Genomic DNA, 25,208 nt, shown 5'->3' with positions numbered 1-25,208 from the left:
ATGCAGGGTGAGAATTTGCCTCCTCATTTGGAACACAATTTGGATGACATCTGGACAAAGGTCAAAAGTCATGCAGAGCTGCATCAGATTCTATTCCTCTCTGGAGTTCTTAGGAATCTCTACTGTCAGGACACTAGGCAAGTACCACAATATCTAGGTCTTAGATTATCAAAAGGACATTCTTTTTGATAAGTCTAATTAGCAATGATTAGATTACTCTAACAATTGCTGTAAAATCTGTTCAACTTCCTCACTAATTCTTTCTTGTATCTTCTGCCTCTCAAAGGTTTGGTCTAAACAACTGGATTAGCCTATCCAATGATATGTAAGAGAGAAAAGTAAATTCACAGATTGGGAGAGAAAGTGCAGGGACTAGACCCTCATTGGCTACAGTAGCAGCCTCGTTAGATGACTCTGCTGTTGATATCTAAAGATATTTGCAATGAAACCAATCTATGACCAAATAAAACTATAAAGGAAGAAAAGAAAATGCAAGCCTAGCTAAACTGGGCATAGGTTATAATCTGCTTGTATTTCTGTGCTTATCTATTTGCTCTTTTTAAGTAGTACAAATTAAGTAGTGAATGATTTGCTTAATGTAATAAATTCCAGTACTGTGTTTAATTTCATTGTGGAGTTAGAATTCAGCTGAAAGACTGTAAAATCTGCTACTAGCCTTTTCAAAGACTGAGAACTGACTATATATAATTTTAATGGATTAGTATTTTATGTTCTTTGGTTCTTATAAGAATAATCTAAGTAAAGCTAAGATCTTAAAAAAACCCCCACCACTTTCCAGCAAGGACCAGAGCTAGAAAACTTCTCTGGAAACTATGGCATATGATCTGCTGTCATGTCATTCTTGGTCCAGCATTACAAGAGTCCAAAACTCCAGTGACTATCTGAGCTCTTACTTTCATCAGAACATATCACTTTTTATCAAATTTGTCTGTTATCCAAACTCAGTGACTGTATAAAATACCAGTGAGGAAAATACAAATAAGTTTTGTTCAAAGTAGTCATAGGTTCTTCCCCAAACTCCCAAATACAGTTGGCTTCATGTCCCTTTGCAAATAAGCTCTGCTTAACTCACATGTGCTAGTCGGTCAAATCTGGCAAAGAGTTCATTCAGCATTCGGACCAGTTCCTGGGCTGACAGAGTTGTGGAGAGGTTTGTGAATCCTTTAACATCTGCAAAAAGAATGCTGGAAAGAAAGAAAAAAAGAAAAGAAAAAGAAAAAAGAAAAGCGAGCGAGAGAAAAGAGATTATTATTGCAGTACTTTTGTAACTCCATGTGATAAATTCCTATCTAGTACCCTGCATGTGCTTTGTATGCTGTATGTTTAAGAGATGGCAGAGGTGTGTTCTGAGAACAGTAATTCACAAGTGAGGGACTATTTTAATTTCATGCTCTGGACTTTTAGGGATTCCAGAGTATCAAATAAAAATACTGAAGGGATTAAGGAACAAAAAACAAGCATGGAAGAGGGTTATAAAATTTTGGTATTTTTGATCATTCAGGAAGGTACTATTAAGTCCCAATAAGCACTATTATCTCCATTTACTAGTGAGAATATTGTGGCATAGTAAACCCATAATACAGAAGGTGGTTTAATAATACAGACTTAACACCCAGCTGCCTGTTAATAGCTGTCTGTTCATTATGGGTGAGTTTATATACTAGTTTTTGTTCGTTTGTTTGTTTGAACAGTGTGTTTGACTTCAAGTATTTATTTCTCCTAGTGTGCTCTTCAGGTTTTGCTCAGCTACATGCCACACAGGACTCAAATCCTAAGGCACAAGATAGATTCATAACATATTTCACACTTTTCAGACTAAATTTAGATTTATTGTACCTTATTGTACAGAGATAACTGAAGTGTCTCAGAAGTGCAGTATACTCTGTTGAAGATATAAATCATTTGAGTGATACCTTGTTCTTTCAGTTGACTTTATTGGAAGCTCAGTGTAACCATACTTTGAATAGAGGTAACAAAATTGATTCTTAAAGTTATGGCAGGATTTTAGTCAACAAAGTAGATCTGAACAGACATACTTCAGCAGACTTGAATTTTCTAGAAGTGCAGCTTTGGCTGAGAACAATTTCTACAATGAGATCTTGGAAATACAAAAGAAACCTATACTGGCAAAATGTCTGCGGTGTGTGAGGCATCACTCAGATCAAGGCATGTAATAGCTTAGTACTTAACTAAAGAAAAGAATAACCAAAGTATAGGCTACTTGAAAAAAGTAGGAATGAAAAAGAAAAACAATAAAAACATATATCATGCTGATATAGACTGGAACTAATCCATGTGAGCATCATTAGCACTTGAAAGTCAGTTAATAACTGACTTTACAATCTGAGCAGCTAAAGCTCTTTCATCTATATTGAATGAGATCACAATTTGACAGTGCCCAGGAACCAGTACTGTAACCAGTAATAAGCATAAGAATTATCAGGTAGACAATAAAATATGGCAAATGATAATTCAGGTCATCTTCAGATGTATGGGCTGGTAAGAATCACAGAATCACAGAATGGGCAGGGTTGCAAGGGACCTCAAGGATCATGAATCTCCAACCCCACCACATGCAGGCCCACCAACTTCCCCATTTAATACTAGACCAAGCTGCCCAGGGCCCCATCCAATTTGGCCTTGAACACCTCCAGGGACGGGGCATCCACAACCTCTCTGGGCAGCCTGTTCCAGTACCTCACCACTCTCTGGGTAAAGAATTTCCCCCTGATATCCAACCTAAATCTCCCCTCCCTCAACTTAAAACTATTTCCCCTTGTCCTGCAGTTATCAACCCTTTCAAAGAGTTGATTCCCCTCCTGTTTGTAGGCTCCCTTTATGTGCTGAAAGGCTGCACTGAGGTCACCCCTCAGCCTTCTTTTCTCCAGGCTAAACAAGCCCGGCTCCCTCAGCCTGTCCTCCTAGGGGAGGTGCTCCAGTCCCCTGATCATCCTAATGGCCCTCCTCTGGATCCTCTCCAACAGCTCCCTGTCTTTTTTGCACTGCAGGCTCCACACTTGTACGCAGTATTCTAGATGGGGCCTCACAAGAGCAGAGTAGAGGGGGACAATCACCTCCCTGTCCCTGCTGGCCACCCCTCTTTTGATGGACCCCAGGATACCATTTGCCCTCCAAGCCGCAAGAGCACACTGTTGGCTCGTATTAAGTTTTTTTCATCTATCAGGAACCCAGGTCCTTCTCAGCAGGGCTGCTCTCAAGGACCGCTCCTTCCAGCCTGTACGGATGCCTCGGATTCCTCTGGCCCAAGTGCAAAACTTTGCACTTTGCCATGTTGAACCTCATGAGGTTCACCCTGGCCCACCTTTCCAGCCTCTTGAGGTCCCTCTGAATGGCATCCCTTCCTTCAACCGTGTCGACCACACCACTCAAGAGTTTGAGTGAGGATTAAGTAAAGAGCTGATTTAATCAAAGACTATGTATGAGTTACTGCAAAACCACAGAAGAAGAAGATAATTATTTACTATTCTATAGTAGTTCAATATTGTGCTTATTGAACTGTTCGAGACAAAGAATTATATTCAGATTTCAACAAAAGGCAAAGTTCATGCTTTTCTATCAAATAATGTTCAAGGCTGCTTAATTTTCACCTGTTTCAGTGATGGCTATGTATGCTCAGGTTCCAAACAAACATGCAGTAATTTTCTAACTTATGAATGGATAAATCAACAGAATGGAAATTCTCAAACAAGACATACATAGCAGCAGTCAAGTTGTTAAATATTAAAAAGACGCTCCTTCACCCACCTGACATTCTCATAGCGATGAATGTAGATCTTATGAAACTGGTGTTGTAAATGTTCATCTTCTACATTGGTCATATCATTTATCATTTCCAGAACTACAAACCGTGGCAAGACAGAGAGCACCAGCCGTTCCTAAAGCAAAGTGGAAACCCAAGTGTTAGACTCATAAGTATCAACTGAATTAATACTTCAGAGGAAATGACTGAGCTGTGTTAATAGAGCAGCTGGGTAACTGGAAATTTAAAATGCATTTCTCCTCTCTAAAAATTTGCAATAGTTCACATTATCAAAATGAGTTTAGAACAAGAACTCTTGTCTCTCTTCCCTTTTCCAAAGCTTCTTCCCTCGAATGTTTTAATCTTATCCACTGCCTATTTAAATATTCATCCTAATTATTATGACCATTACAAGCTTCTCAACAAACATCTGCTACACCAATCACTTCATTTTAGGCAGTGGTAGCTTGATTAACAGATACAGGCTAAAGGAATTTGTTGTCTTCAGCAGCAAGTAAGATCAGATTTTTTTATTTACCAGAGCACCCAGACAGAGTGTTTAGCATTCGTAAAGTGTATAATTACTAAAAAAGCTGAAAATCAAGCTGTAGCAAGATATATGTAGTGGAACCTGACAACTAATGAAAAGTACCACATTTACACAAAACTTAATTCTATTGTCAGAGCTGAAAGATAGGGATAATATAAACTAACACACACATTAAAAATGCTTTATGAGACACATTTAGTAGATATATGTTAATTGGGTTACAATGATTAAAAGAGAGCGAAACAGCCTCAACAGTCACCTTCAACCATGCAGCATTGAGTGCATGACTCAATAAAAAAAAAAAAGACTAAAATACATTTATTGACCAGAGAATATAGAGAAGCATCTAGTGCTATCAACAGGAATTGTTTTATATTCAGTACCCATCCATTTCACCAGATAAATCTTCATTCAGTATAAAGGGGTCACAGACACGGCTCTCATGGGGGACTTTGACCACTCTGATATTTGCTGGTAAAGCAACACTGCCAGGCATACACAGTCCAGGAGACTTCTGCAAAGCAGAACTTTCTGATCAAAGAATCATAGAATTATGAAGGCTGGAAAAGTGCTTTAAGGTGATGTAGTCCGACTGTCCACTTAACACCAATGCTGTCCACTTAGTCATGTTCTTTAGTACCACATCTATATATTTCTTGAATACCTAAGAAGTTTTTCCTAATATCTAACCTGAACCTCCTCTGCTGCAACTTCAGGACATTCCTTCTTGTTGACTGCCCACCTCGCCCTAACATCCTTTCATTTCAGGGAGCTGTAGAGAGTTATAAGGTCTCTCCTGAGCCTCCTCTTCTCCAAACTAAGCAATCCCAGTTCCCTCAGCCATTCCTCATCAGACCAGTGTCCGAGTCCCCTCTCCAGCTTTGTTGCCCTTCTCTGGACATGCTCCAAGACCTTGATGTCTTTTTTGTAGTGAGGGGTATAAAACTGCGCACATTAATCAAGCTGTGGCCTCAGCAGAGCTAAGGACAGGAAGATGATCACTGGCAATGCTATTTCTGATAGAATCCAGGATACTATTGACCTTCTTGGCCACTTGGGCACACATTTTTAGCTGAGCATTGACAAACACGTCCAGGTCCTTTTGCTCTGCTCAGTCTTCCAGCCTCTGCCCTAAGCCTGTAGTGTTGCCTAGGGTTGCTGTGGCCAAAGTACAGAACAGAGAATGTGGTCTTGTTGAATTTCATCCCACTGGCCTCAACCCAGAAATCCTGGCTGTCCAGATCAAATGTCCAGATGCAGGAGGTGGAGGAGCCAATAAGTAGAGGTGTGCTGCTGGACCTTGTTCTTACAAATGAGGAAGAACAAGTTGGGAATATGAAGGTTGGGAGCAGCCTTGGATATAGCGGTGATGATAGTGGAGTTCAAGATCTTACATGGAAAAAAAAAAGGCGGTATGTAGGACTCTACCACTAGACTTCAGAATAACCAAATTTCACCTGTTCAGTGACCTACTTGGAGGTGTACCATCAGTTACAGCATTGGAATGTAAGGGAGCAGAAGAGAATTGGTTGACATTCAAGCATAATTTCTTCCAAACTCAGTTTTGGTGCACTAAGAAATCAGGGAAAATGGCAGGAGATCTACCTGTATAAACAAGGAGCTCATGGAAAAACTCAAATGGAAGAAGAGTCTGCAGAAAGCGAACCGCTTGGAAGGAATATAAAAACAGTGTCAGGCCTGCAGCTAATGGTGTTCCCAGGGGTCAATACAGCATCCAGTGTACTGACCCCTGAGATTATAGTGAAATGAATTATAATGAGATGAAGCTGAGAGGAATGACTGACATACTAGAGAGCTGTGCTGACATTCAGTGAAAACTGGACAGGCTGGAGAGTTGGGTGGAGAAGAACCTGATGAGGTTCAATAAGAGTAAATGTAGAGTCCTCACCTGGGGAGGAATAACTGCATGTACCAGTACAGGCTAGGGGCTGATCTGCTGGAGAGGAGTTCTGCAGAGGACCAAGGAGTCCTAGTTGATAGCATGTTGGTGACAAGCCAATAATGTGCCTTGTGACCAAGATGGCCAATGATATCCTGGTGTGTTAAGTAGAGTCATCAGCAGATTGAGGGAGGTGATCCTTTCCTCTACTCTGCCCTGGTGAGACCACATCCAGAGTATTGTGTCCAGTTCTGGGCTCCTTGGTTTGTGACAGACAGGGAATTTATACAAAGAGTCGAGTGAAGGGTCACAAAGGTTATCAGGTGCCTGGAGCATCTCCTGAATTGGGAAAGCCTGAGAGGCCTGGCGCTGTTCAGCCTGAAGAAGACTGAGAGGGGATATTATTAAAAATTATAAATGTCAAAAGGGTGGGAGTCAAGTGAATAGGGTCGGACTCTTTTCAGTGGCCAGTGATAGAATTTCCTTGAAATTCTCACTTCCTGTGACAGTCCATCAATATTTAATTGTGTAGTTCAGTCATTCATCTGGTTTTAAGTTGTTTTCAAGATAATCCGTTAGTTCCAACCAGTTAATTGTCTTATCTATACAGACAAGCTATATAGGGAGCTGGTGGATCACTCAGTGGACTATTATTTAAGTCTAAATGATGATAGCCTATTAGTGTACATCAGTTTATTAGTAGTACATGTATACAATACCAGTGCAAATTAGTGCACATGTACATTTATTATTAGTGTTTATACATATAAAAATGCTGCACTCCAGCCACTATCATAATGTAAGTACTAACAATAGCTAGGCAGGGGCAGGAAGGCCTTCAAAAGAATATTGAGTTATTTCGTCAAAGCATTAAATCATCCACTGAGAGATTTCTTAGTGTCCCTCTCTCAGTAGCTCACCAGTTTGAAAGTTCTGGCAAATTTTGCAAGTATTCCACCCAAATCTGCTTGTCTGCAAATTAAGATGATCCCTTTTTATCCTTCTAAAGCAGGCATGGATAACCATTGATTGCCTTCTTCCCTTCAAGAACTTTTCTGTGATAAAATACTATTATTGTTTCTTGCCCTCAGTCTTTCTTTTCTAGATTAACTAGATTTAACCAGTACTGGAATATATCACTCTAAATCACTCAGGGCCAAAGCTAGCAGTTTCTCACTGAAGTGGCTCCAGATTATTAACCATCTTTTTCTTTATGAGACTGCAGTGAGTGCAATCTTACTGAACAGACTGACAGTTTTGTAAGCTTCTTATCACCAAATTTCAAATGACATTTTGGGCAATACAATAGAAAAAAAAAAAAATTAATGTGAATTTTTGAATCAGGTGCATATGGAATCAGTTAAGAGGTGGAAGATGCCAGTGAATTAAGATCTCCTGGGGAACGCCCTTGAGGAAAATACAGTGCATTTTGAATCTCTTCTTGCCTTGCAGTATAGTGCTATTACTGTAGAGAAAGTATTTGTACGGTGCCAAGACATATGGGGGACAGATGTGGTTTCCAGAACAACTCTTTCCTTTCATTTGTAATAAGGAGAAGCATGCTACTTCTATTAACCCCTTCTCCATCCCACTCAACTCATTCATGTTTTGTAAGTTGGGAACTGAGATCAGCAATTTTAGAATATCTTTACTGGAAGTATGAATATGAAATAAACTAAATAAAATAATGCCGTATAAATATTTAGTGAGAGAAGCTTGATTCCTAGCAGTCAACTTGTAAGTTGTAAGGTATTAAGAAGTTCTAATAGATTGCAGCATTGTTGAGCTAATCTCAGACTCTTAAACTGTGACGAAATAAACATTTCATTATCACAGTTATCAAGACATTCTTAACTGAAAGGATCTATACAGTAGGATATAATTGCAATTGCATAGGAGTTCAGACACAGGAAATCTGATCACTATTATAAAGCGGAAGTACCACAATCATGAAAAGTAGATGTGTTTTGTTTATAACCATTCCTAGACAAGCATGATACTGCATGAAACCCTGATTGTTATTTATATATTTTTCTTTAGTCAGCTAAGTCAGCCTGATCTTTTTTTGTTCCATCCTGGCAGGTGAAAAATTTATTCTTGCCATCACTTCTTAGCCACACAGTTTTCTTTGATTCTTAATGCCCTAACTTAACTTGGGCTGAAGGGCCTGAATTATACAGCATTCAATAAAAAGTCCATAAATATTAATTTATTAACACTGAAATTTCTACTCATCTTCTAGTATTTTCTATGTATATATTTTAATCACTCTAAGTTAGGAGCAAGCATTTGTTCTGTTTGTACCTCACCTGTGTGAGTTCAGAAGAGTTTTGGTATCTTAGAGGTCTGCTTTGGTCACCCTGTGGAGAAATTTGAGGATAAATGGGAATTTTTGATTGGTTTAGAATTAAACAGTTCATTCTTTTTCATTTTCTTTTTTATTAGAAAAGCAGGTCGTGCTTGACCAACCTCATCTCCTTCTATGACTGGGCGAGCAGTCTGGTAGATGAGGGAAGGGCTGTTGATGTAGTCTACCTAGATTTCAGCAAAGTCTTTGACACTGTCCCTCACAGGCTTCTTCTGGGGAAACTGATTGCCCGTGGTCTGAACAGATATACACTTCTTTGAGTAAGGAACTGGCTACCGGGCCGTGCCCAGCGGGTTGTGGTGAATGAAGTCCAGCTGGCGACCTGTTTCAAGCGGTGTACCCCGGGGGTCAGTACCGGGGCCCATCTTGTTTAATGTCTTTATTGATGACCTAGATGAGGGGATTGAGTGCACCATCAGTAAGTTTGCAGATGACACCAAGCTTGGAGGTGGTGTCGATCTGCCTGAGGGTAAGGAGGCCCTGCAGAGGGATTTAGACAGGCTGGACCACTGGGCTGAGGTGAATGGGATGAGGTTTAACAAGGCCAAGTGCCGGGTTCTGCACTTTGGCCACAACAACCGCATGCAGCGTTACATGCTTGGGGATGAGTGGCTGGATGAATGTGAAGAAGAGAAGGACCTGGGGGTGTTGGTTGATGCTCGACTGAACATGAGTGAACAGTGTGCCCAGGTGGCCAAGAGGGCCAACAGCATCCTGGCCTACATTAGAAATAGTGTGGCCAGCAGGAGCAGGGAGGTGATCATCCCCCTCTACTCAGCACTGGTGAGGCTGCACCTCAAGTATTGTGTTCAGTTTTGGGCTCCTCACTACAAGAAAGATGTTGAGGTCCTGGAGCGTGTCCAGAGAAGGGCAACGAAACTGGTGAGGGGTCTGGAGCACAAGTCTTATGAGGAGCAGCTGAGGGAGCTGGGATCGTTCAGTCTGGAGAAGAGGAGGCTCAGGGGAGACCTCATTGCACTCTACAGCTTCCTGAAGGGAGGTTGTGGCGAAGAGGGATTTGGCCTCTTCTCCCAGGCAACGAGCAGGGCATGGGGTAATGGCCACAAGTTGTTTCAGAGGAGGTTTAGGTTGGACATAAGGAAGAACTTTTTCTCTCAGAGAGTGGTCAGGCACTGGAATGGCTGCCCAGGGAGGTGGTGGAGTTGCCGTCCCTGGCAGTGTTCAAGAGGCGTCTGGATGACGTGCTGCATGATGTGGTTTAGTGCTTGTAGTGGCAATGGTGATGAGGAGACAGTTGGACTAGATGATCTTATAGGTCATTTCCAACCTTGTGATTCTATGATTCTCAAAACAGCTCTGGAGGGCCATCTTTATGAAGAACTTTATGTAAGTACAAGTGAAAATGCACTTCACAGATATTGCAATGTTTTGACATCCTAAATATTACAGAAGAGATTCTCTTTTCATTCTGAGCTTTCAGTCTCTCCTATCACAAAGACGGAATCATGGCATTTAGCTGAGCACTATTTAGCTAAATTGACTGCAGTTTCTTGTCCCCATGATTGTCTCAGATCTTTAGATCAAACTGGGCCACTTTTGCAAATACCAGTCCAGCATCCAGGAGTCCTGGCCTCAGTTCTTCCCAGTGTTACCAGTTTTCTTGTCAAAGTTCAAATGCTTTATTCCATAAAAACAAATGCTAAAAAACACTGTGAGGCAATTTGTTATTAGGAGGATGTAACCAAAATAATCTTACCTAGGTTGGGAGGCAAATCTTTTTTTGAAGAACAAGAATCTTAAGAAGAGAATTAGATAGAGCTTAGAAGGACTATAAGATAGGTGGAATCAGGGTGAAAGACAAAGTTCTCACGAAGAGGTTTCTTCTGATACCAGCAGATGCCATAAATGAAATGTATCAGAAGATGAAGCAGATGAGAAAAAAAATTAAGGTACCTCTCCCCAGCATTTTTAGGGCACAGTATAGTTTCTAGCCTTTATCTTCTGCAATGAAAATCATGTAGAATCTGTGTACTTTTAGTAGTTTGTAAAAAAAAAAAAAAATAATAAAATAAAAAAAATAAAAAAAATAAAAAATGTTCTTAGCCACCATGAAAGTACAGTGCGGATAAACACCTTCGTTTGTCTGCATGGCAGCCCCAGCTGAGGTGGACTGCATGTTTACTTAAGAAAGCAAAGTACACACTGCTAATAGCTTCTGCTGGAGCAGAAGTGCATAACATGTTGCTCAGAGGCTTTCTCCCGGGCAACTGTCTGCAGAGCATGCTAACACACAAGATGAGAGAACAAGGACTCTTCGAATCTACCTGTTCCAAAAAACTTCACTGAACCAGGGCTGCCTTCAGAAAGGAGAACAAAGAAAAGTAATGAGAGGTAGTGAGCAAACATGCAGTGAGCTCACTATTTATTATGGCAAACTCCCTTTTTTTTCCTGGAGAAAAGCATAACTCAGACCTTCCATTTCTCCATATGCTTGTACAGATTGTGCTAATTTTAGCACAAAAACATTGTTTTGACTTTTTCTGCCCTTCACACCTGGGAAGTCTGCTATCTTCCCCTCTACTTCTGATGTAGAAGAGCTGTGTGTATTCCTTGTGACAGCAAGAAGTAAACCAGTCCCTAAGAGGTCCTTCCCACTCCTGCAGGGCTAGGTTTTCACAGAAAAGTCTGGCCCTTGGGTAGTTCCACTCTCTAGCAAATACCCCACGCACTCTTAAGATGGCGTGTTGGGAATGTCTGCTGATTGACCTTCTAAGAAGCAGAAATATTTCTGATTTTTTGTAACTGTCAGTCTCCTATAACAGAAAATACTTACGCTATAAACTCTCTTCTTTCACTGTTATGATACATTGCTCAGTATGGTCATCTAATAAATCTACCCTTTGATTAAATGTGATCAGTCTTTCAGGGAGCTACATGAATAAGGTATTTAATGTATAGATACTTTAAAAGAAGCACAAAATATTGCCAGTATAAGAAGAAATACATTATTCCCTACCTTATTCTTGTATGGAGAAAATTAGGAATACAAATTCAAAAAGAAAAGAAGATTAAAGTAAGAAAACAAACAGAAAATCTGGTTATTATTGAACTGCTCATGAAACCTGTACCAACAGAACATTAAAAAAAGGCAACTTCTTCATAGACATAGGCTGAAAATGAGGAACAAGTTTCTCTTCACATCACAAAATGATTATATTCCTTGTTTGCATTCATAGAAGTGTTACCAATCTATTGCTCCATAAAATTTATTTAAGTAAAGGATAGTTTATTTGACATGTGTTCCCTAAGCCAAGAAAAATAAGTCCAACACATTTGATACCTTAACCTTCACACAACTCATTAAGTTAAGTTAAATGGTTTTGGTTACACATAAGGTCTGGCAGTGACCCATAAAAACAGAGGTTAATTAGTATGCCTCTCCTTCTACCTTTCTCTATTAATACTACATCATATGGAGAGCTCTTGTCAGGATGTCAATTGAAGGCATACATACACCTCATGTCACTGCTCAGTATTACCTCTGTTACATTGAAAATACACTGAAAAAATAAGAACAGTTATAATAACATGTAAGCAATTCTACATGCATACGTGAATTTATATATAAATCTTTATGAAGTAGCCCATCTGTAAGGCAAATCTTGGGTATTGAAACACTGAAAAGAAAGTAAACTCTTTAATCTTTCAGTATCAAACATCCTGTACTGTTCTAAGCTGCTATTACACAATACCAGACTTACATGCTGATGGGGATACTGAATCAGCTGCCTCCCAAAAATCTCATTGTTATCTAAGTCTGTCAAGTCACCATCCCCTTCACATAATGATTTTTGTTATCATAAACCAAACGAATGTACAAATGCTACAGTTATGAGATATACCAGAGTTGAGCTACACAGTTATTACACCAAAACAGAAAAGATAGGATGCTTACCCATATCATGGGCTTACTTACAAAACTCCAGCAGAGCAGATCTCCCAAAAATACCCTTCTCACTGGTAGTCAGCTCTTAAATGGGTCTAGGAGAGGTAGAGCCACGCTCCAACCCTTCTGGCAGCACAGGTGAAGGCAATTCACCTGTGCTCCCATGGCTGACTCATTGCTCGTCTCAGGTGATCAGTCAGAGGTTCACCCCATGATTCAGCAGTTCCCATACAGTGATATAGCTCCTCTTCAAACTAGCTATATTTGCACATACACAGAATCACACAGAATCACACAGAATCACAAGGTTGGAAACGACCTGCAAGATCATCTAGTCCAACCACCCTCCCATTCCTATCAGTGCCACAAGCTACTAAACCATATCTCGTAGCTCCTCATCCAGGCGCCTCTTGAACACTGCCAGGGATGGTGACTCCACCACCTCCCTGGGCAGCCATTCCAGTGCCTGACCACCCTCTGAGAGAAAAAGTTTCTCCTAATATCCAACCTAAACCTCCTCTGGTATAACTTCTTGCCATTTCCTGTGATGGAGAATAGTGCAATTGCGTGGAGGTTATATTTAAAAAAAAAAAAAAAAAAGGTTACAAACCCCAGAGAAGAAAACTGCAAAAAATTTGATAGTTTTCTGTACCATACTACCTGTGTGATTTATGTCCTCACATTTGACAGGGATCTCTTGGAAAGAGTCCAGCGGAGGGCCACGAAGATGGTGAAGGGCCTGGAGCATCTCCCCTATGAAGAAAGGCTGAGTGAACTGGGTCTGTTCAGCCTTGAGAAAAGGAGACTGAGAGGGGACCTGATCCAGGTCTATAAATATCTAAGGTGTGGGGGGCAGAATGGCGAGGCCGGACTCTTTTCAGTGGTGAGTGGAGACAGGACAAGGGGAAACGGCTGGAAACTGCAGCATAGGAAGTTCCGCACAAACATGCGCAAGAACTTCTTTACAGTGAGGTGACGGAGCACTGGAACAGGCTGCCCAGGGAGGTGGTGGAGTCTCCTTCTCTGGAGATGTTCAAGACCTGCCTGGATGCCTACCTGTGCGACCTGGTGTAGGGAACCTGCTTTGGCAGGGGGGTTGGACTCGATGATCTCTGGAGGTCCCTTCCAACCCCTACAATTCTGTGATTCTGTGATTCTGTGATTTCTAATCTAATCCAGTATCTTCTAGAAGACATCTTCAAAGGGAAGGAAATATATGAACAAATGAACAGAAAAAGTATCTTCTCTGATTCAGAGAAAGATCTGATAAAGAAATATCATGAACTCTAGGATGAAGAGAACCACATTATTCACCAGTGCTGAAAGCTTCCTAGTTGAGCAATTAGGTAAGTGGAGACAACTGAGAGGTGAGCAGCAGTAGAGGTAAGTGCTTTGAAAAGGAACAGGCATTTATTTGTTCAAGAGAACATACATATAATACAATAGTGAAAAAGGAATGTTATAAAATAACTAGTGATCTGTTATCCTCTTAACCATTCATGGCAATAATAAATTCAGTACCTGAGATGAAGCAGCCAAATTTAAGAGTAAATTACAGAATCACAGAATGGGCAGGGTTGGAAGGGACCTCAAGGATCATGAATCTCCAACCCTACCACATGCAGGCCCACCAACTTCCCCATTTAATACTAGACCAAGCTGCTCAGGGCCCCATCCAATTTGGCCTTGAACACCTCCAGGGACGGGGCATCCACAACCTCTCTGAGCAGCCTGTTCCAGAACCTCACCACTCTCTGTAAAGAACTTCCCTCTGACATCCAACCTAAATCTTCCCTCCCTCAACTTAAAACTATTTCCTCTTGTCCTGCAGTTATCTACCCTTTGAAAGAGTTGATTCCCCTACTCTTTGTAGGCTCCCTTTAGGTACTGAAAAGTTGCGATGAGGTCACCCCTCAGCCTTCTTTTCTCCAGGCTGAACAAGCCCAGCTCCCTCACCCTGTCTTCATAGGGGATCATCTTTGTGGCCCTCTTCTGGACCCTCTCCAATGCTCCCTGTCTTTTTTGTACTGGTGCTCTACACTTGGACGCAGTATTCCAGATAGGGCTTCACAAGTGCAGAGTAGAGGGGAACAATCACCTCCCTGTCCCTGCTGGCCACCTGTCTTCTGCTGGAGCCCAGGACACCATTTGCCTTCCGAGCCACAAGAGCATATTGCTGGCTCATGTTAAGTTTTTCATCTATCAAGACCCCCAGGTCCTTCTCCACAGGGCTGCTCTCAAGGACCTGCAGGAGGTTGCCAAGAGGGAAATCAAACTCCTTGATATTTCATTGCAGAATGTGGGTGGATGTCAGCCCTGCAAAGTCTATTGTCTGAATAATCTTCCTGTACCAGCTCCCCCTAAACAGTACAAGGCAAAAATCAAAATTTTGTCTATGCTGCGATTTTCTTTTCTTTCTCAAAATCTTTATCAGTGTTGTCTTCACTTAGGGATGAAAAATACCCTTTGACTGTTAGTTCTGTTTAGGTTTTGTTCTTCCACCTCTACACATACTTCCAGGTGAGTGAACCCACAAATATCTTGCAGGCAGATACGCTTGACTTGCATTTGGCTATTCCCAAGAGAGTTCAGTTGAAAACTGAGTGGATATACACACAAAATATTAAATATGCCAGTTGTCCCCCACTTCACACACTGATTTTAAGGAAATATTTTGCTTGGACTTTCAAGCTGGACTTCGACAATGTTTGTTATTAATACCATGGAATCTTCATTGTCTTAAGCACTGAGTATAATAGCATGAGAAAAGGGCTGTTCAGAGCAATGTTTTTAGCTATCTGGAACATGAGCCTTTGTTACATTTAAGAAAAGCAGATAAAAATGGTATTGTTTTCTACTGGAAAATGACACTGTTCAGAATAAATGTAATTATTGTAAATGCCACTCTAGAAAATAGGAATTTGCACCTTTCATTATGAGGACCAAGTCTAAAGAGAATTATTTTCATTCATAGTACACAATGGACAATTCTACTTGCACTCATTTTTTCTGAGTGTTATCAAGACAATGGCAAGTAATTAAAAATATGGGAGGAACTGCAGTATCTAATATGTCCAGACTTGTGGGGTTATGAGGTTGCCTATTAGAATTTGCTACTTATTGCAGTAATATGTGATATCACAGAATCAAAATCATAAAATATCTTGAGTTGCGAGGGACCCATCCAGTCCAATGAGCCCATCTCCTGACTCTTTGCATGACAACTCAAAATTCACACCATATTTCTTAGAGTGTCATCCAAACATCTTAGAGTGTCATGCTTCTTGAATTTGGGCAGCTTGGTGCCATGACCACAGCCTTGAGAAGCCTATTCCAGTGCCTTTTTAGTTGTCCATCACAGTAATGGTCAACTTTAATTGGACTTTTTTCAACTTTAATTGGGCTTTGGCTGCATGTATTCTTTCCCCATGATGGTGAACTGCATCTCTGCAGTCCTTCCATATCTTTTGACCTCACTTCCACTTTCCTTTTTTGCTTAAGCTCTAGAAGAAGAACCCTGCTCAGTCAAGCAGCATGTCTGCCTCACCTGCTTGACTTCCAACATTTTGGAATTGCTTGTTTTTGTGCTTTTTAGGGGAGGTACTTACAAAGTGACCAGCACTGATGGTGATGGTCTCCAAAGTCTTCAAAACCAGTTTCCTAGGGAACCTTTACTACTAGTTCCCTGAACAGCCTGAAATCTGCTTTCCACATATCCAGGGTTAAAGTTTTGGTGGCAGTTTTCCTCCTATCATTAAAGATTTTAAACATGTCTACTTCATGTTTACTATGGCTAAGACAGCCATGAATCACCACTTCACCCACAAGACCTTCTATGTTTATAAGCAATAAATCCAGGAACGCATCTTTCCTAATTGTCTCATTTGGTACCTGTACCAGGAATGTTTCAAGGTGTTTTAGGAATCTCCTGTTCCTAATTATCTGTTTCTATTAGCTCTGTGGTATTCTCAGTTAACATCTAGCAAGTTGAAGCCACTCATAAGGACAAGGGCAGCTGATCTAGAGGTATCTCTTAGTTCCTTAAAGAATAATTTATTCTGGCCAAATGGCTTGGAGTAGACTCACACAATACCCACGTTATTTATTTGTCTCTAAATCCTTACCCAGAGGTTCTCAACTGTGTCAATGAGCATCATACAGATCATCCCCTCCATTATATACAGTACCACTTCCCCACCTTACCTGCCCTGACTGTCCCTACTCAAGAGCCTAGAGATGTCCCTTGTAATACACCAGTCTCAGGACTCTTTCTGCCAGGTTTCACTTATGTCAGTGTTTTGTAGCTTTGGAACTGAGCCAAGACTTCTAGACCCTCTTGCTTGTTTCTAATACTGTGTGCTTTGGCGTAGAAACATTTCAAATGTGTGTCATTGTACATTGCTCCATGTACCTCCTGGAGGAGACTGAAGGATCTCACACAGTCCCTCAAATGTCGTCATATCATCCCATAGCTTATCACTGGCAAGTCTGGTTTTATCCCTTTCCCCATTCAAATGTAGCTTGAAGCTCTACTGATGAGCTCTTCTATTTGAGCTCTATATCTTTTTTCTGTTTGAATTCAGGCAGTTCCCATTGCCATGTCCCATTCTGGGCCAAAAGCAAATATTTCAAGATATTATTATTCCTTTTCTTTCTTTGGATTACAAATGGTTGAAAGACACAAGTACCTGAAGCCATATTACAAAATCCTTGCAAGACTTGATGATTAACAGTCAGTTGCCAAGTGTAAGAGAAAGTAACTTTCTAATCAGACAGTTTTCTATGTAAGAAAATTGTGGTCTTAATGCCTGCTTGCCCTGTGTAACCTGAGCCACGTAAGACTGATTCTAGTACTGCCAGTTTGCATTTTCATGTCTTTCCAGTGTCATTTTGGCCTCTTAAAAACTTAGTTCATCCTGTAGCATACAGAGAAGTGGTAGAACAACATTTTCCATTAGGGATATTTTTTGGCATGGTTCCTGTTACTTATCCTGTGTTTCTTAGTTTAAAAATGTCATTCACAGAGTCACAGAATGGCCAGGGTTGGAAGGGAACTCAAGGATCATGAATCTCCAACCCCTGCCACATGCAGGCTCACCAACCTCCCCATTTAATACTAGACCAGGCTGCCGAGGCCCCCATCCAAACTGGCCCTGAACACCTCCAGGGATGGGGCATCCACAACCTCTCTGAGCAGCCTGTTCCAGCACCTCACCACTCTCTCTGTGAAGAACTTCTCCCTGACATCCAACCTGAATCTTCCCTCCTTCAACTTAAAACCATTTCTTTTTTTCCTGCTGAATACTGGATATTGAAATTAAGTGCAGCAGAATGGATCAGCTCACCATAAAGTCACACAAGCAGTAATGTCTTGCGTGAGAGTGGATGGAAGCATGCATAGAGTTAATATCTGCAAAAAACAAGTCTGCGCTCCTTAACATCAGCAGTCACTTATTAGAATTACTTGGTTACATCACAAAACAATCTCCTGGCACTGCTTTGTCATGTGCTGACTTTTAACATAAACTATAGAAAGTACAGGTCTCAAATGCAGTATGCCTATACAGAATGTTTAAAAAACCAAATCCTCTGGATCCTAATACACTATTTATCTTAACGAAGAGCATGTTATGATTATATTCTAATGTGATGATCAACCATGTGACAAAGACACTGTAAAAACCAAGAGTTACAAATCAGTATGCCTTACTGAGCTATCTTGTTGAAGAAAACATTTATGCTTATTAGCAATACTGTTCAGTTCTAGAGTCATCTATCATAAGTATCTGTACATTACAATTTAAAGTTTAGTGTTTTGTAATTGTTTCTTCCAAATCCTGTGATGCTTTATTTTTCCCTCAGTTATTTGGAAATTTGACAAATACCTCAACAAAAATATTGTACCGTCTTCTAGCATACTGGCTTCCATAAATTTCTGTAGACAGCAAGGACTGAAGCATATCTTAAGAACAGAAAACAGACACATATACAGCATAGCAGTTCCATAATGGCATAATCATAAGATATTCCTTGCCTTACCATTAAAAAAAAAAAAAAAAAAAAAAGGCAGAGTAAACTGCTGCTGTCAATTTTGTTCTGAAAGGTAGCTCCATCTGAATTCAACATCTGTATTTCCATGACCCAATGCACTATCACTTTTCTAGGACTGCTTTGAATCTGCTGTTGGTGAATCATTGTGTAACTGTTGTGCATTATTTGTACTTTCTATTTACATATATATATTTACATTTTGTTACTTTATTTGCCACTTCAGAAATAACTAGACCACTTCAACAACATATATATTTTTCGACAGTTATTGCAGCTAGTGACATAGGAAGTGTCTGACTGCAAGTTCAACTACCATTAATTGTTTTCAGCCTTGTGTGACAAAAACATTGCAGAACAATGAGATTGAAAAGATCTGGGAGGTTATCTGTTCTGGTAAAACAAATAATCCACCTTGTCGGAGACATAACGTCAAACTTAACCAGCACAAGATATATAAAACATCCCCTGAGATGTCTCAGAAGGTGGAACAACAGTCAGTTTATCTAAATCAAATATATTTTAATTTAAAAAATTTATTTTACTTTAAATTATCTTAGCAATAGCATTAGCAACATGGCTCTGGTTAGCTTAGAATTCATACTATTAATGGTCAGATAATTTAAAACTATTATCTGATCTTCTGAGTCCCTGTTAATTGCAATATTTATAATGATTTTTGAAAGACTCCTCCTTCACTCATCTCATGGTATTAAGGAATGTTAGCATAAAGTTCTGATCCTGAACAAGGAAGAAAATTGAATTTAAAACAGGTAAATCGACTTAGAGCTCAGGAGAGGTGGTAGCCTCATGAATTTGGAGCCTGGAGTTCTTTAGTTAAGCAGAGATGACTGCAATGCAGACCAGGGGAAGCAGTAGTTTGTCACTGTATGGAGCATAAACCATTTCATTCCCATTTCTCATTTCATTTTTGCTTCTTTGCCTCACATCTGTGAGGCAATCAGCATGGCTCGTGAGCCGGTGGTAGCAGGGTAATGGCTTTTTTTGATTGCTATTTTGGTTTTTGCTTATTAATGTCTCTCTTTAGCAAGGAATGGAGAATGTGGAAGTAGGAGGCAATTGAATACAAATCAATGTGCAGTCAGTCACATTTACTACTGACCAGCACAGCATTAATTGTTTTAGAGATGAAAAAGTTTGGGAAAGTACCTTTAGCACTGGTCAATCCAAAAGCCCTCTACTAGCCTACTAGCAGTGGGAAACAGTTTTAGTCCTCATCAGTATCTTCTAGGGAAAATTCCCATGCACAAAGCTGTGACACTTTAGAGTTTTTTCTCTCAGTATAAAGGGCAGCTCAGGGTCTCATTCTCATCTCTCTAATGTTGGCTTTAAATCTCAATTCTCTATTTGAGTCCAAATAATTATTTTAGGTTTCCAAGGAGTGGGAGAGATGGTAGAGTATGATTTTTACCTTGAGTTTATCTTGAATTTATACCTGAAAGCTAGATCTGTGGGTTATGCTCTGAGAACCAGAAACAAACAGAAGCAAATTTCACGTGTGGACAAACAGAATATGAAAGAACAGCACCTAAAATCTGACATGTGAAACGTATTTTTTACTAAAAGTGGATGTAAGTGGATGGAGCATTTTGAGATAGGAAGATGCAGAGAATGGTTCTATGATGTTTTTCCAGTTACCTACTGAAACATAAATGCATGAAAAGAACAAATTTCTACTGAGATTAGTTTTTTAGAGAAAGGCTCTATTAAGTAAGAAATTCTGAAGAACTGGAAAGCCATTCTGAGTATCTCAGATTCAACAGGCTGATCTTCCTGTAAAGAAGAAAGCTGACTAAAATGCAACCAGAGACTTACAGTGAATTTTTAATAATAAGGTTATTGTCTACCAACTGAAAATAGTCTCGATTATTGTGTTCACCATTTTTATTTATGAAGCATTGAAAAACTAGTTTTGCAGTGAAAAAGATGGCATGTATGATCTCTAAACTTCCAATTACTGTTTTTTCATACTAAATCTGAACTTCATCCTTGTACCAGTTTAGACAGATTTTCATATTCTTAGTAAAAGTATCAAATAAGATGACTTCATAGTATTTAACCCTCTTAAAGCTTCATTTCCAATCCCAGCCAAATCTGTTCTTACTTTAAAGGTTGCAAAGTAGTGAATGTTGATTAAAATCTAGATCTGTAAGAGCTTGAAAAACCTACACAACATGTAAGCTTCTTTATAAAGCAAACAAATACAGAATTCATCAGTTGGCCCAGAGTTAATTTAAGCTTTAGGAAATAAAGACTGTTGCAGAGGAAAGCGTGAAAAAAATTGCGTAAAAGTAGAGGTAGAAGGGAAACAAATGCTCAGACAGAACATTTTTCTAGTGGAGAAGAGATTAAGACAAGATTACTGTTGTTCCACAGATAACAGGCAGAAGAGGCTAAATAGGCCAGCAGATGACTGTTCTGAAGACTGAGAAGTGTACTCTCCTTCTACAAACCAAAGAAAGAAACTGGAAAAATAGGAAGTAAGCTCATATCATCCCTTTTGTTGAAGTAGTAAAATTTTGTTCAAATTTTACTACTTTGTTCAAGTAGTAAAATGGTCCTTTAGAGTGGCTGAATTCAAATCCTTTGTGGAAATCAAGTGAAATAATAACCAAACTAATTTAACTTTCAAAATGAAATTAGAGTTTGTGGAATACTATATGAGAGATAAATCAGCTGGAATGTAAGTCAGTGGTATGATTTGCAGTGAGGAGATGACTGCTAGGGCACTCTCGTATGGACTCTTCTTCTCAGGTGATTTAATGAAGAAGAGATTTTTTCTTATTATTCACCACATATTTGACAAAACTGAGGATTATAACTGTAGATCCCTGACTTCACTCCAGCTCAACAGGAAGCATCTCCTGAAGCTTGGTGTGTCAAGAATGATGACAGTGTGGACTTGTCTGAGTATTTATTACTTCTCAGGTCTTAAATACTGGGTGATTTCTTTCTGATTCAAGTCTTCATCCCCATCAGTGGCTTAGCACAGCAGTGGCAGTGCACTTTGCTGGTGAGCTCTCTATGAACCAAGTAGGGAGTTTTCTTTTTCGTGAATCATACAGAACCTGCTGCAGTGGGAACAAGAACAAAAACCTCAGCAGAGGATGAAAGTGAGCATCACACAGATCTAGATGGATTTCACTTGTCAATTCAAACAACTGCAGGGAAAATTCTTCATTTGTAAGACACCATCATGTGCCCCAAATCGAACAGAAATTGTGCAAATAAAATGTTTCAGAGATGATTTTTTTCCTCTTATTATTTTGAAACACTAATTCAATCCACAGATCATAATATTAGTAGGATATGGTTTATTAACTTATCTTTAATGAAGCATCCTACTCACTTTTACCATTTCTAGATCCAGAAAGGCTTTTATAGTCTCACTGTGTTTAGAGGGGTGCTGGAGAGTAAAACTGTAGACATCACATGAGAGAAATCTCTTAACCATCACTAAAATAACTTTTTTATGAGTAGCATTCCAGTAACGTTGAGATCATATTACAAAACCCCCAGTACTGGGGATATGTGCTGGACTGATTTTTAAAATGATTTAGCAAACTAACTTCTGCGATGTTCTCTTAGTATTTGTTTTAAGCCTCTATTTCCATCTTTAGTTTGAGGAAATTTTAAGTCAAAATATTAATATCCCTGCATAATAATTACTTTCTTATATGTATAACTTGATATATGTATATGTGGTGCAGGGAAAAGCAATTATCTGAGACATTCTTCATAATTAAATGATAATATTTGAAAGTTTAAAATGTTAGACAAATTTCAAGCAAAGATAAATTGCCTGGGAAAGAGCAGGTAAGGACACCAGAGATGATTATAAATTCAATTATTCATAGAGACATCATTTCAATGTATCCGTGGATTTAATATGTAATTCATGTGAAGTTAGGGATTTTGCTTTGAAGAGAAATAGAAGTAGAAATGAAAATGAGATGCAATACACGTTCCTGTTCTTCACTGAGGGCAATTTCATAGCATTTTGACAATGAGGAAAATATATTATTTGTTATTTATGAAAGTGTTGCAGTAGCTAATTAAGAAAATACATTTTCCTTTTTCATTGCCTAGATATAATGAAAGCAGTATTACCTGCTGTGCCTTTACAATAAAATCAAGGTAAAAAGGAAGACAATGTTTTTGAACTGGTTGTTAACAAAGTGCAATACCAAGTGTAAACTTTTTTGAAATGCAGAGAAACCAAATGAAAGTATAGAATTAAAACTTCAAACAGGTAATAGTAAGTGATGATGTCATTGAAAATAAAAAGGATTCAGGAAAACTGAGAACCTCATTTTCTTCATTTATACTCAATTGCCATGTACTGAAAACAAAACTGGAAGACATTTTATGACTGCCACTATGGCTGTTTGATATAAGTATACATCTTAAATATAAGCAATTTACAACTTCTACTATCCACCGTACTCTTCACTTTATTAAAATAGTGATTACATTTAGGAAAGACATTGCTTCTGAAAATTAATGAAAAATTGTCATGGTTTTATTTTTTTTTTGTTTTTTTTTTCGGGCTTCAGTATTCCACATCAAAACATCATGTAGTATACAGGGCATCAAAGTGTTAATGCCCCAATTCCAGGTACCTGTCCCTGTACATTACAGAAGTCATGGGACTCGAAACAATGACAAAAAATAAATATATAAATATCAGATCCTCAATGAATTTGTTACTTTTGAAAATCAGGCTGAAACGCTGATCTTTCAGAAATACTTGTGAAAATTTTACTTGAAAGACTTGTAAAGAGTAAATGGTGATGGGAGAGGAAGGATGAAACAGAGTTCTACAACTCCAATTGTGTTTGATTTTGTGTTTGGTTTTGAAATGCGGAAACTGGAATTTAAGTCATTTAGAAGCTGTCAAACTTTAGAAAGATTCCTTAAAATTCTTCCCTTCACACAAGACTACATTTCATCACCTGTGCAGTAGATGAAGGTATTGCAATCTGCTTGACAGCTAAACCTGTGCACCTGTGGATATTTTCTATGGAGAATGAACTAATGGACTTTGAAGTTGAACGGAAAAAAAAATATATGTATATCAACCATACTGAAACAGAAACAGGGATCCTTAAATCCTAAAAGTCTCAGAAAAGAAAGAGGTCACAAACTGCTGGAAAATGACAGTATCTGAAAAGAGAAAATAAAAAAAAAAAATCACATCTTTCAAAGTTCCACCTCAGAATTGCTGCTTGTTCTTCTACAAACACACAAAAACATCATTCCGCCATCAAGAGGCAAACTACTGTTTTGGTGGTTTTAACTTCCATATTCATTATACCGTACAAAAGGGATGATGACAAATTAATTTATGAAAGTATTTTCACTGAAAAATATTTGTCTTGTCAAGATGAATTTCGTCAGGAAATGTTCTCTTCACCTCTTGCTTTCCACCACAGGACTGAAGCTGATGTCGAAACTTTATATGTTTTCTTGAAAATCTGAAAGTATCACTAGGGAAATCTTCAAAATCTCTGAAACCCAAACAGATTCCTTTTTTATCATTTTTACTGTTTCTTTGTACAACTACATATGTCTCATGCTACCTCTTTACTGCCTCTAAAACAGATTTTGTTTACTTCACAACTGGTGATTTTCCATTATGGGCTCTTCTAGGTATTATGCGTTGCTTAATAGTGACAGCTTAGCGTTTAGTTATTAGAATGATAGATGCTTTAAGGTGATCAGTATAAGGTATATTGAAAAACTGGAGGGATCATTCTGAGAGCACAGATATTATGTATTAGTTTTAACAATGCATAAAAATGAACAGAAGCATATGAAAAGTATTTATATATTTTTTAACTGTAATTTGCTCTGTAAATACTTATGAAAGTAAAAAAGAATACTTATAATTTCTTGCTTCAGTTTTTAACTCATATTGTTTTTTCCTACTTCTGATTTAAACCAAGTCAGTTTCAAACCAGACCAAAAGGGACCTATCTGGCAATCTGTCATACTTCATATATGACATGCAATATCTATGACATCTTATAATTGTCACTATTATTTTCAGTTTAAGAAGTGGAAACAAACCTTGTGAGATTTTAATTATCCCATTCATTACCACAAAAGGAAAGAGTACCACCACTGAAAGCCACAGAAATGTTGACCCTGCTGTAAGAAACCTTAAGTTTATAAAGCTTATGAGAACTGGAGGAGAAATAAACCAAAATGGAAAAGAATTCAGATTTCCAGTCTTATTAAGGATGGAGTTTCCTATGCTTATGGGAAAATCATATTGCAATTTTGAAAACATCTACTTTTGAAGACCTACTGATAAAAATAATTAAGATAGTTCGTAATGCATATAGCAAAAGAAAATAGTCTCTTCAAAATATATATATTTTTTATTCCTCTTTGTACATATTTCTTATTGAATATTACCTGCAATTTTAAGTAATTATATTTTTTGCCATATAGTCCCTGCAACTTTTTAATAAGGAGGAAATATTTTATTTGTATATTCTGCTTGGTCTTTTCCAACATTAAAGCCACAGTGTGATTCCTGGAATTATTATCTGGAAGAATTATACAAATAACTATACGTCCACTTGCTCAGTTCATACTTTCAGAAAATTTCAGAAGCCATATCAC

General features: G+C 38.8%; 1 protein-coding gene across 1 annotated transcript in view; it reads right to left on the bottom strand.

Annotated features, from left to right (window-relative positions):
• The window catches only part of ADCY8 (adenylate cyclase 8), a 125,587-nt gene that overhangs the window by 65,670 nt on the left and 34,709 nt on the right, over positions 1 to 25,208 (bottom strand). Inside the window, exons 3-4 of the mRNA XM_048939830.1 lie at positions 3,787 to 3,917; positions 1,094 to 1,205 (exon numbers count right to left, since the gene is read on the bottom strand). Of these exons, the coding sequence (XP_048795787.1) occupies positions 1,094 to 1,205; positions 3,787 to 3,917 (243 nt within the window). The remainder of the gene's footprint in view (positions 1 to 1,093; positions 1,206 to 3,786; positions 3,918 to 25,208) is intronic.

This window comes from Lagopus muta, chromosome 3 (assembly GCF_023343835.1).
Source record: "Lagopus muta isolate bLagMut1 chromosome 3, bLagMut1 primary, whole genome shotgun sequence".
In the NCBI taxonomy this organism is placed as follows: Eukaryota; Metazoa; Chordata; class Aves; order Galliformes; family Phasianidae; genus Lagopus; species Lagopus muta.
The sequence above is the reverse complement of the archived record's forward strand: the minus strand, read 5'-3'. Positions and strand labels throughout refer to the sequence as shown.